The 13538-nt window shown below is 37.1% G+C and overlaps 1 protein-coding gene across 1 annotated transcript in view; it reads left to right on the top strand.

The window, feature by feature from the left end:
- The window catches only part of LOC128551606 (ERC protein 2-like), a 32412-nt gene extending 27967 nt beyond the window's left edge, over positions 1–4445 (top strand). The window contains exon 8 of the mRNA XM_053532500.1: positions 161–4445. Coding sequence (XP_053388475.1) covers positions 161–227 — 67 coding nt within the window. The 3' untranslated portion in view covers positions 228–4445. The remainder of the gene's footprint in view (positions 1–160) is intronic.
- The last annotated feature ends 9093 nt before the right edge of the window (positions 4446–13538 follow it).

Below are 13538 nucleotides of genomic sequence, written 5' to 3'. Positions count from 1 at the left end.
TGAAAATTATGATATTTTATATGATATTATGATATGACATTATAATACAATATTTTGATATGGGATTATGATATGACATTTTGATATGATACTTCTATATGATACTGTGATATGATATTTTAGTATGATGATATGCTTACCATACTTTTTTATTTTGCAGACGTATGTATCTTCACAGATCAGGTCAAAGGTTACCACCTGAAGCTGGTGGGGGTGAACAGAGTTGAAAATACTTGTGAAACAACTGTAAATAGCAGCAAAACCAAGATCTGCCATCATTATTATTATAATGAGTATAACTGAATATTCATCATCATCATTTTGTCATCCATCATCATTATCATCATTTTTGCCATCATTCCTGTCGTTGAAAATTTCCTGTCATTTTCAACATAATCATCATCCTTTGTCTGACCATAATTTTCATCGTCATTTTCATACTAGTCTTATACTATATCATCATCATTATTGTCATCATTTTCTTACCATAATTTTCATCCCTGACATTCATGCTGTATCATAATCATTATCATCAACACTTGTGTTCCTGTTTTTAGTTTGACTTTTGGAAGAAAAAGTAGAGCTATTACGCTCGCCCCAGCGTCTCCATCGCCATTGGTTAAAGCTTTTGATAAAGTCAGTTATCTCTGTTATTATCAAAGCTATTGACTTGAAACTTAAAAAAGTTATTTACTATCAAAGTCTACACCAGGAGAAACAATCCCCACAACTCTGCTTTAAATTTTGACAGAGTTATGGCCCTTTTTAACTTAGATTTTTTGTGCCCCCCCCCCCCCCCTCGATGAGGGGTGGGGACATATAGATATGCTCTTGTCCGTCCGTCCTTCCAAGAATGTTGTGTAGCGCCTAGCTCCAAAAGTATTTGACGTAGTGTCACAAAACTTTACAGGAATGTTGGTCAGCATGTGTAGTTGTGCACCTGGGGTTTCGCGTCCGGATTCATTCAGTCGTGTAGGAGTTATGGCCCCTGACTTTGTAAAAATTGGTCATTTTAGTGTTGTGTCGCGCCTAGCTCCAAAAGTATTTGACGTAGAGTCACAACACTTTACAGGAATGTTGGTCAGCATGTGTAGTTGTGCACCTGGGGTTTCGCGTCTGGATTCATTCAGTCGTGTAGGAGTTATGGCCCCTGACTTAGTTAAAAATTGGTCATTTTAATGTTGTGTCGCGCGTAGCTCCAAAAGTATTTGACCTAGAGTCACCGAAGTTTACAGGAATGTTGGTCAGCATGTGCATTTGTGCACCCGGTGTTTCGCATCCGGATTCATTCAGTATTGTAGGAGTTATGGCCCCTGACCTAGGAAAAAATTGTCATTTTAATGTTTTGTCGTGTGTAGCTCCGAAAATATTTTACCTACAGTCATTATTTCACTACACAAGACCAGACTTCTTGTATAGACTTACTCAAAAAAAAAAGTTTGTGAAACATGTATCATGTTAAAATGTACTTGACCTAGAATCATAAAACATTAGAGGATTGTTTTCTCTTTAGGATTTTACTCAGCTAGGCCAGAGTTATGGCCAACTAAGTGAAAAATACACATAAGGTTCTTAAAAGTTTGTGTTGCAAATATCTTAAAAATTGTTTAACCTGAGTCATTAAACCATGTTACAATGGCACGAGTGGGGGCACCTGTGTCCTATGGACACACATCTAGTTTTGTTAAAGTTTTATGAAGTTTTTACTGGCAAAGCTCTAATTCAGTGGCACCGAGAAAAGTCAAGCATACTGTCTTACAGACAGCTCTTGTTTTGGTTTCTGTTTGCATCAGTTTGTACCATCATCATTTCTAGCATAATTTTTATTTTTACCATTGTTACTATTATCATAATCCTTTCATAATTTATTGTTTCCATTAAAATCTTTATACTGTCAGTATGCATCCTCATCATCATCATCAGCAGCAGCAGCAGCAGCATCACAGAAACCATTCAGTCATTATTGATCAGACTATCAGTGACTTTATTTAATTTGAATTCTCGGGCACATGGAAATGTTTGTCATTTTGTGGTCTCAGACCTTACTGTGTTTATACAAAATTGTGTTCCAACTTTATTAATATAATAACAACTAACTTGGTAATAGTGTTGGGTATTTTCATGTTGTACCTTCATAAAGCTATAATGAAAACATGTTTATGAATTATTTTTATGTCTACTTCAAATTTGAACGGGTTCGAGGTTACAAAATCGAGTTTGGAATCTAGACCAAAATCTTCAGTTTTAAGGGTCTTCCCACATGTTTTTGGCAAAAAAAAATTTCTGTCAAAAATCCATAAAAAGTGAGTCTCTGAAAGTGACTACCTAGTGGTGCAAACTTACTGGCATAAGAGTTCTGCAAGATATTCTTATAAATAACCGAAAAGATTGTGTAAAAGGTAGTAAACCGTTGCCACGCTTTTAAAATATTGCAGAAAATTTGCATTCTTCTTGCTTTTTTACCAATACCTAACTTTTATTTTCACCCACTTAATCATTTTTAGTGTCATATTACATACATTCTATGGCAAACAGTCAAACTTAAAATGTATGTCTACCATAGTGTATGAGAAATTGATACCAGATACCCACTGTTGGCCATAAATTTTGTTTAATATAAACTATGGTCTGCCTTTGGTTTCAGTTTAAGATATAATTATCAAATTATATACATAGGTACATTGTATTTTTATTCACAAGCTTGGGATATGCAACCAGCCAAGGGAGTTATATAATCGGACTGCTTTAAAAGCAGGGGACTGCTTAAAACAAGTTAAAATAATTGAAAATTATTGTAATTTTGCTTTTTATAACATATATTTTTTTCAAAGAAATTTAGCCAAAGATCTTTTATCACTGCAGTTAAAGCCCTGCTCCGTGGCTATTCAAATTCTATTGTATGTATGCAACCCATGATTACAATAGGTAACAGTTAACGGCCACGCGCCACACTTTAGCATGCAAAACCACAGGTATTTTATATAGAATTTTATATAACATAGACTCTATTTTGACAGGCGTCAATGTTCATAGTCAGGATTTTCATGCTTTTTCAGTGACAATTTAAGGTTAAAAGGTAGGACTGGAGCAGTTCTTTAAGTGTTAATTAATTTATTTTTATCTTTTCATATTTTGTGGTTTAATTATTAAGATTGGCAGTTAAGCTTTTGCCACATTACCCTTAATAGTGCTTGAAACTTTCTTGTTTATTTAGATATAGGTGAGGTAGGCATGGTTATGGACATTTGAAACACTGGTATGTCCTTGCATTCAGCCATTTTATGTTTGTTTGATTTATGTTTGATGTCTTTACGGAAGGATTACTTTAAAAAAAAAACCTGAAATGTTTTCAATACCGCTTGTATAAAATTCAAATAAAGTGACAGTTACATGTATAAGCAATACTGGTGTTCCTCAGGCTGAACGTGTACAAATATCAAGTCGACATTGATATCGTATCTGGAAAAAATCACCTTTTTAGCTCACCTGTCACATAGTGACAAGGTGAGCTTTTGTGATCGTCCGTCGTCAGTCCGTCCGTGAGTCCGTCAACAATTTCTTGTCTGCATGATAGTGGTTTCACTTATGATTTTATTTTAACCAAACTTGCACACAACTTGTATCACCATAAGATCTCGGTCCCTTTCTTGAACTGGCCAGATCCCATTATGGGTTCCAGAGTTATGGCCCCTGAAAGGGCCAAAATAAGCTATTTTGAGCTTGTCTGCACAATAGTAGCTTTATTTATGATTTTATTTTTACTAAACTTGCACACAACTTGTATCACCATAAGATTTTGGTTCCTTTCTGGAACTGGCCAGAGTTATGGCCCAATATTAGCTATTTTGAGCTTGTCTGCACAATAGCAGCCTTATTTATGATTTGATTTTTTACCAAACTTGCACACAACTTGTATCACCATAAGATCTTGACTCCTTTCTGGAACTGGCCAGATTTAATTATGGGTTCCAGAGTTATGGCCCCTGAAAGGCCCAAAAATAGCTATTTTGACCTTGTCTGCACAATAGCAGCTTTATTTATGATTTGATTTTTACCAAACTTGAAGACAACTTGTATCACCATAAGATCTTTGTTTCTTTCTGGAACTGGCAAGATTCCGTTATGGGTTCCAGAGTTATGGCCCATGAAGGGGTCAAAAATAGCTATTTTGACCTTGTCTGCACAATAGCAGCTTCATTTATGATTTGATTTTAACCAAACTTGCACAAAACTTGTGTCACCATAAGATCTTGGTTCCTTTCTTGAACCCGCCAGATCCCTTAATGGGTTCCAGAGTTATGGCCCCTGATAGGGCCGGAATTAGCTATTTTGAGCTTGTCTGCACAATAGCAGCTTCATTTATGATTTGAATTTAATCAAACTTGCACAAAACTTGTGTCACCAAAAGATCTTGGTTACATTCTTGAACCAGCTAGATCCTATAATGGGTTCCAGAGTTATGGCCCCTGAAAGGGCCAAAATCGGCTATTTTGACCTTGTCTGCACAATAGCAGCTTCATTTATGATTTGATTTTAACTAAACTTGCACACAACTTGTATCACCATAAGATCTCGATTCTTTTTTATACGCCCGCAGGGACGTATTTTGTTATCGCCTCGGTGTCCGTCTGTCTGTGTGTTGGTTAGCAATTTCACTTCCGCTCTGTTACCTTTTGAACCCCTTGATGGATTTCAGAGAAACCTGACACAAATGTTCACACATTGAAAGGATGAGCAGAGCTCATGTTTCAGATTGCTAAATTCAATGTCAAGGTCACACTTAGGGATCAAAGGTCATATGACTTTGTTTTATGTGAATATTGCTCTGCATTTGCATTGCCTTGCGGTGGTCTTGTTTTTATTTGGCAGATCCTTCTTTTGTTTGCTTACAATATATTTTTTATTACTTCCCTTTTATGTTACTATAAATAGCTTATTTAGTAACTTTTTTATTATTGGCCATAGGGAGAAGCTGAGACCACTTTTCTGTGGTACAACATGGATGGTACCGCCAATTTTTAGGTGTATTTTGACATATCTGTACCTGGTAAGAATTTTTTCTTTTTGTTTTTGGCGAAAGCAGTGGTACTCAGGTGAGTGATATAGGGCCATCATGGCCCTCTTGTTTATTTTTCCTTTCAGAATAAGTAATTCTACTTCATAAATTTGTAAGTTCAAGATCAGCAAATTGCAGACCGCTTTATTATGAGCCTTACCCTGACAAAAATGAACAGGGCAAAATCCTGTAATTCATACTAATTGTACATGTTCAAAGAAACACAACTGATTTAGATCAAAGAGTAAATCTTTCTGATTATAGAGATTGTATATATGGCACTTCCAACAGCGATGTGATTGAAAATTTAAACTAGCTTATGCTTAGTGCTGACTGGTTCAATGGAATACCAAGGGAAGGAACGCTAAAACTACATTGTATAATTCTGTCTCCCCCATAGGTGGGGGAGACATATTGTTTTTAGCTCACCTGTCACATAGTGACAAGGTGAGCTTTTGTGATCACGCAGCGTCCGTCGACCGTTCGTGCGTTCGTCCGTAAACTTTTGCTTGTGACCACTCTAGAGGTCACATTTTTCGTGGGATCTTTATGAAAATTGGTCAGAATGTTCATCTTGATGATATCTAGGTCAAGTTCGAAACTGGGTCAGGTGCCTTCAAAAACTAGGTCAGTAGGTCTAAAAATAGAAAAACCTTGTGACCTCTCTAGAGGCCATATATTTCAAAGATCTTCATGAAAATTGGTCAGAACGTTCACCTTGATGATATCTAGGTCAAGTTCGAAACTGGGTCACGTGCCATCAAAAACTAGGTCAGTAGGTCTAAAAATAGAAAAACCTTGTGACCTCTCTAGAGGCCATATTTTTCATGAGATCTTCATGAATATTGGTCAGAATGTTCACCTTGATGATATCTAGGTCAAGTTCGAAACTGGGTCATGTGGGATCAAAAACTAGGTCAGTAGGTCTAAAAATAGAAAAACCTTGTGACCTCTCTAGAGGCCATATTTCTCAATGGATCTTCATGAAAATTGGTCAGAATGTTCACCTTGATGATATCTAGGTCAAGTTTGAAACTGGGTCACGTGGGGTTAAAAACTAGGTCAGTAGATCTAAAAATAGAAAAACCTTGTGACCTCTCTAGAGGCCATATTTTTCATGAGATCTTCATGAATATTGGTCAGAATGTTCATCTTGATGATATCTAGGTCAGGTTTGAAACTGGGTCATGTGGGGTCAAAAACTAGGTCAGTAGGTCTAAAAATAGAAAAACCTTGTGACCTCTCTAGAGGCCATATTTCTCAATGGATCTTCATGAAAATTGGTCAGAATGTTCACCTTGATGATATCTAGGTCAAGTTTGAAACTGGGTCACGTGCTGTCAAAAACTAGGTCAGTGGGTCTAAAAATAGAAAAACCTTGTGACCTCTCTAGAGGCCATATTTTTCAATGAATCTTCATGAAAATTGGTCAGAATGTTTACCTTGATGATATCTAGGTCAAGTTCGAAACTGGGTCACGTGGGTTTAAAAACTAGGTCAGTAGATCTAAAAATAAAAAACCTTGTGACCTCTCTAGAGGCCATATTTATCATGAGATCTTCATGAGTATTGGTCAGAATGTTCACCTTGATGATATCTAGGTCAAGTTCGAAACTGGGTCACGTGGGATCAAAAACTAGGTCAGTAGGTCTAAAAATAGAAAAACCTTGTGACCTCTCTAGAGGCCATATTTCTCAATGGATCTTCATGAAAATTGGTGAGAATGTTCAGCTTGATGATATCTAGATCAGGTTCGTAACTGGGTCATGTGCGGTCAAAAACTAGGTCAGTAGGTCGAAAAAAAGAAAAACCTTGTGACCTCTATAGAGGTCATATTTTTCACGAGATCTTCATGAAAATTAGTGAGGATGTTCCGCTTGATGATATCTAGGTCAAGTTTAAAAGCGGGTCACGTGCCTTCAAAAACTAGGTCATTAGGTCAAATAATAGAAAAACCTTGTGACCTCTCTAGAGGCCATATTTTTCAATGGATCTTCATGAAAATTGGTCAGAATTTTTTATCTTGATGATATCTAGGTCACATGTGCTCAAAAACTAGGTCACTATGTGAAATAATGGATATAACGACGTCATACTCAGTTCAACACTGGGTCATGTGGGGATAGGTGAGCGATTCAGGACCATCATGGTCCTCTTGTTGTCTTCGTGGTCCGCAATACGCTTCTCCGGCTTTCACAGGTCAAACTGCTGGCCGGATTTGACAAACTTCACAGAAGTTATCAGTTCCAAACCTAGTTGTGCATATCGCTGGCACATTCCGCTTCGCTGCACAAAATGGCCACCAGAGCTAAAAATAGAAAAATCTTGTCTAGCTTTCACAAGTCAAACCACTGATTGGATTTCGACAAAACTTCATGGGAGTGATCTGTACCAACCATAGTTGTGTATATTGCTGGGATGTTCCGCTTCACTGCACAAAATGGCCACCAGAGCTAAAAATAGAAAAATCTTGTCTGGCTTTCACAGGTCAAACTGCTAGACAGATTTCATCAAAACTTCACAGGAGTGATTAGTACCAAGCCTAGTTGTGCATATCACCTACACTTTCCCCTTTGCTGCACAAAATGGCCACCAGAGCTAAAGGTATATATAGTGGGGAGACATATGTTTTGTGACAAAAACACCTAGTTTTTAATATATACAGCTACAGATATACATATTATGTTTACACTGCAGCAGCTGAAATATGTGATATTGTTTTGTATATTTTTTAATATGAAGAAGTTCAGTTTCTCAGGCTTAATTATTATTTAACTTGTTTTGTTTACATATGGAGGAACAATGAGTAGAATAGAAGTAAATATGACTGTGCATAGTGAAAAAGATTTGAGCCGCACCATGAAAAAAACCAACATAGTGTGTTTGCGACCAGCATGGATCCAGACCAGCCTGCGCACCCACACAGTCTGGTCAGGATCTGTGCTGTTCGATTTCAAAGCCTGTTAAACTAGAGAAACTGTTAGCGACGAGCATGGATCCTGACCAGACTGCGTGGGTGCGCAGGCTGGTCTGGATCCATGCTCGTCGCAAAAGCACTATGTTGGTTTTCTCATGGTGCGGCTAATTTTCCGAAGGGAGGCATATAGTTTTTTAACCGTCTTGTCGGTATGTCAGTCTGTCCGCAATTTTCGTGTCCAGTCCATATCTTTGTCATCCATGGATGGATTTTCAAATAACTTGGCATGAATGTGTACCACAGTAAGACGACATGTCACGCACAAGACCCAGGTCCGTAGCTCAAAGGTCAAGGTCACACTTAGACGTTAAAGGTCATTTTTCATGATAGTGCATTCGTGTCCGGTCCATATCTTTGTCATCCATGGATGGATTTTCAAATAACTTGGCATGAATGTGTACCACAGTAAGACGACGTGTCGCGCGCAAGACCCAGGTCCGTAGCTCAAAGGTCAAGGTCACACTTAGACGTTAAAGGTCATTTTTCATGATAGTGCTTTCGTGTCCGGTCCATATCTTTGTCATCCATGGATTGATTTTCAAATAACTTGGCTTGAATGTGTACCACAGTAAGACGATGTGTCGCGCGCAAGACCCAGGTCCGTAGCTCAAAGGTCAAGGTCACACTTAGACGTTAAAGGTCATATTTCATGATAGTGCATTGATGGGCGTGTCCGGTCCATATCTTTGTCATTCATGCATGGATTTTAAAATTATTGGGCATGAATGTGTACCACAGTAAGACAAGGTGTCGCGGGCAAGACCCAGGTACGTAGGTCAAAGGTCCTAAACTCTTAACATCGGCCATAACTATTCATTCAAAGTGCCATCGGGGGCATGTGTCATCCTATGGAGACAGCTCTTGTTGTTGGTGTTTTACTGGAGGGATTTAATGGTTTATATATGTTGTAATTGATGGTTTTACATTACTATGTATTGTTTAATATTGCCTTTTAGCAACTTGTGATACTTTTTGTTAATATTTATTATTTTGTCTGTGTATTTAATTTTCTCAGGCCTCACTTCCAGCAAGCTTGACCGACTCAATTAGAATAAGGGTACCAAGCATGAAATTGCCCCGTGGGATGGGGTGTACTTCCTCATGCAATTAATCATAAAGTAGTAGTAAATAAAATCTGTAAAAAGATCCTTTGGAAGCAATGAATGCAGCCAAGACTCGGTTTGATTTAGTCTGTTCATGAGAGGTAATGAAATGTGCTGCAACACCTCTCACGCCACCTAGCACCGGCTTAAACAGAACTCTATTATATATAATATGTTGAATAGGACCAGAAAATATAACAACTCTGAATCCAGGTTTCAGAAACATCACAGCCGTAAATTTTACAAGGTATAATCTGTGATACTTGGACCATCCCAATTTTTAGAGACTTAAAATGATATTTTAAAATATCTTAGATTCTTCTTTTCTGTTTAAGAAAATGTGGATCCTTATAGGAGTTCATATACTGTAGGGAATTAGTGGGGCGTAGTAGTAAGCAGGGGAAAAAACTGACCGTTACACCGGGTTCAATTCCCGGTCTGGACTGATATCCCAACTAGTGTTCAGTGCTTGGTGATTTATTTAAACTGGTACCATTTCCTGCAGTATTAGACAGGATATTTTGGACGTAAATAATACACCTGCCAATTGGGCTCGGCTGGAAATAAATTGTTCCGTCCGTTCCAGGTGGGTACTTCTGTCAGTTACCCATGTAAAACAAGAAACTTTTACCTATTAAAGTTTTTTATCTATTCTAAAATGAAATTTATATAAGGCTTAAAAAAAAAAATTGTTTGTTTCTGGTATCCCAACCTACCCTAAATTTTTGGCCCGACCCTAAATGTTTTTATGGCCTTGGAGAACAATTTTTTCAACTTTTTGTCAAAAAGTTGCAAAACTGCATTTTTTATGCTTTAAACATGGTCAGTGATGTTAGAAATCAACTTACTGATGCTCTAAAGGCATAACTCCCCTATTTGTATTCATTTTTTGACACAAAAATATTTTCCGAAAAGTCTCACTTAATAAAAAAAGAAATTATTTTTTTTTAAATTTCCAACCTACCAACCCTAATTTTTTTGAGCATTTTACCAGAAACAAAGAATTTTTTTTTAGGCCTAATGACCCTTACAAAATGTAGGGAAAAAATGTTGATGAACTTTACCTGTAACTTCTTAAAAAAATGATGTTACACTGAATGTTCATTTTTATTAAGATTGTGAGGCACATTTATTTCTTTTTATTTTTTTGAAGAGTTTGTGACCTGTGATATATAGATATTGCTGTGATAGAATTATATGTAAATGTATATTGTATAGTCTGTTTACAGTGGCTTTCAGTAGATTATATGGGTTTGTGCAAATTAGATGTATATAAAATATTACATGTTATAGATATACTTAGATATAAACATTACACCACTATCAAAGAATAATAGCTGTGTAACTGTGTCATATTTCGATTTCAATATTAAGGTGAATGGCCTGTATCAGATAACATTTTTATGTCTCAAATCTTGATTAGAATATTCAAAATGTTGAAATTTTATTTTGCCTTGTCATTGTTAAATTAGGACAGATTGTAAGTAGTTTTTGCCAGTGTTTGGTCTGTAAATTCAGACAGCTAAGCAAAATTTCATCTGTATTTATTTGGTATTAACAAAGTGATGGCAGCAAGTGATTCTGCCTTTACAGCCAGTGCAGACCAAGGTCAGCCTGCACATCCCTGCAGGCTTGTCATAGTCTGCTCTGTTCACAGTTCAGTCTGTAAATTTTCAAGGAACACCCCTTTGAATGATAAATGGTATTGCCATGGATCAGTCCATGTTAGAAATTTAGCAGGGTAAAGGTTAACAAAGTGATGGCAAATTGAATATTTGCTGTTCAATCTAAAAACAAGCTTTAAATTTCTATAATGAAGTTGTCCCGCTTTCAATTTGGACAGTGCCATTAACTGTTAAAAGGGGTGCATACCAAAAAGATACTGACTGAAGGGCGAACACTGCAGATCTTGATCAGACTGCATGGATGTGTGGGCTGATCAAGATCTATGCTGGTCGCAAATGCAGAATTGTGTCCAACATAATAGGGATTAAAATGTTGAAGAATGGGCCAAGAAGATGGTACACTGACTTCGGTAATGGTTTTATAATCTGCTTTTAGTGGCATTTTTACAGTTTTATATCTCAGATTTGTATTTTATTGTACCCCCCGACAACAAAGTTGTAAGGGGGGGTATACTGGTTTCAGGTTGTCTGTCTGTCTGTCTGTCCGTCTGTCTGTCTGTCCGTCTGGCCGTCTGTCCGTCTGTCCGTAGACGCAATTTTGTGCGCACCATCTCTCCTTATCCCCTTGACAGAATTTAATGAAACTTCACACAAGTGATCAGTACCAACAGTAGTTGTGCATGGGGCATGTTAGGTTCTTTTAGAAAAAAAATTTGCAGAGTTATGGGACTTTGTTTTTTTGTTACTATACTATATACATAGACACAATATTGTGCGCACCATCTCTCCTCAGCCCCTTGACACAATTTAATGAAACTTCACACAAGTGATCAGTACCAACAGTAGTTGTGCATGGGGCATGTAAGGTTCTTTTAGAAAAAAAATTTGCAGAGTTATGGGACTTTGTTTTTTTGTTACTATGCTATAAAGATAGACACAGTCTTGTGCGCACCATCTCTCCTCATCCCCTTGACACAATTTAATGAAACTTCACACAAGTGATCAGTACCAACAGTAGTTGTGCATGGGGCATGTTAGGTTCTTTCAGAAAAAAAATTTGCAGAGTTATGGGACTTTGTTTTTTTGTTACTATACTATATACATAGACACAAACTTGTGTGCACCATCTCTCCTCATCCCCTTGACACAATTTAATGAAACTTCACACAAGTGATCAGTACCAACAGAAGTTGTGCATGGGGCATGTTAGGTTCTTTCAGCTACAAAAATTGCAGAGTTATGGGACTTTGTTTCTTGTTAACATACTATGTACATACAGTCTGCATATGCAACCTTGTGCGTGCCTAATCTACCAAACCCTTACACACAATTCAATGAAACTTCACACAAGTGATCAGTACCAACCCTAGTTGTGCATGGTGCATGTTACATTCTTTTAGATAAATATTCTGCATAGTTATGGGACTTTGTTTTTTGTTACTATACTGTATACATACAGTCTATATACATACAGTCCACATAATTATGCAATCTTGTGTGTGTCAAATTGCAATGTACTGTGTCAGTGCATGCGGGGTGGGGGGGGGGTACATTCATCACCTTTAGTGATAGCTCTAGTTTGCACTTGTTTTTGTTGTTTGTTAACTTTTCTGTGATTTTCACCTGTCACAAAGGTAATTGTGTAGTAAATTGAATAAAATGTTCTATAGAGGCATTTCAAATGTTGTTTTTTGCAAAGCACAGTAATTATTATTGATATGATTATTGTGTCACCATCAAAGTTTTTTTGGGTAACATTTTGATTAATACTTTGTGACAAACTTTCAAATGCTGATGAGAAGTAAGTCCTTAGCTGAAAGGTCGAGCTGGACCAAATTATCCGCTTTTCTAACTTACTGATTGACCATGATTTAGTTTAGACTCGCTTATTAGCTCACCTGAGCCAAAGGCTCAAGGTGAACTTTTGTGACCGCTTGATGTCTGTTGTGTGTCGTCCTGCAAGCATCCATCAACAATTTGTAAAAAGATCTTCTTCTTCAGAACTACTGAGCAGATTTACACCAAATTTCACAGGAATGATCCTTTGGTGGCCCACTTTCAAAATTGCCCAAAGAATTAAAATCCACCCAGAACTGGTTGCCACGTCAACTGAAAGAAAAATCTTTAAAAATTGTCTTCTCTGAAACTGTTGGCTGGATTTCAAAAATATCTATTTTGTAGAAATGATCTCTAGGTGACCTCTACAAAAATTGCTTAAGTCTTATTTTGGTAAAAAACATGTTTAATTATAATTACCTGATGACCTCAGGCAATAACGGGTCCTTTTACTGTGACCTTGACCTACTGACCTACTTTCTTGGGTTTTTAGCTCACCTCAGGTGAGTTTTTCTGATCACTCGATGTCCGGCGTCTGTCGTCAGTCTGTCAACATTTAGCTTATGTATGCGATAGAGGCTGTATTTTTCAACTGATCTTCATGAAATTTGGTTAGTTTGATTACCTTGATGAAATCTAGGCTGAAATTGAAAATGGGTCATCTGGGGTGAAAAACTAGGTCACTAGGTCAAATCAAAGAAAAACCTTGTGTATGCGATAGAGGCCGTTTTTTTTCAGTTAATCTTCATGAATTTTGGTCAGAATAATTACCTTGATGAAATCTAGGCCAAGTTCGAAAATGGGTCATCTGGGGTCAGAAACTAGGTCACTAGGTCAAATCAAAGGAAAGCCTTGTGTATGCGATAGAGGTTGTTGTTTTTTTTTTTCAGTTGATCTTCCTGAAAGTAAGTCAGAATGATTGCCTTGATGAAATCTAGGTA

This window comes from Mercenaria mercenaria, unplaced genomic scaffold (assembly GCF_021730395.1).
Source record: "Mercenaria mercenaria strain notata unplaced genomic scaffold, MADL_Memer_1 contig_1296, whole genome shotgun sequence".
In the NCBI taxonomy this organism is placed as follows: Eukaryota; Metazoa; Mollusca; class Bivalvia; order Venerida; family Veneridae; genus Mercenaria; species Mercenaria mercenaria.
This window is presented reverse-complemented; position numbering and strand designations above follow the sequence as displayed.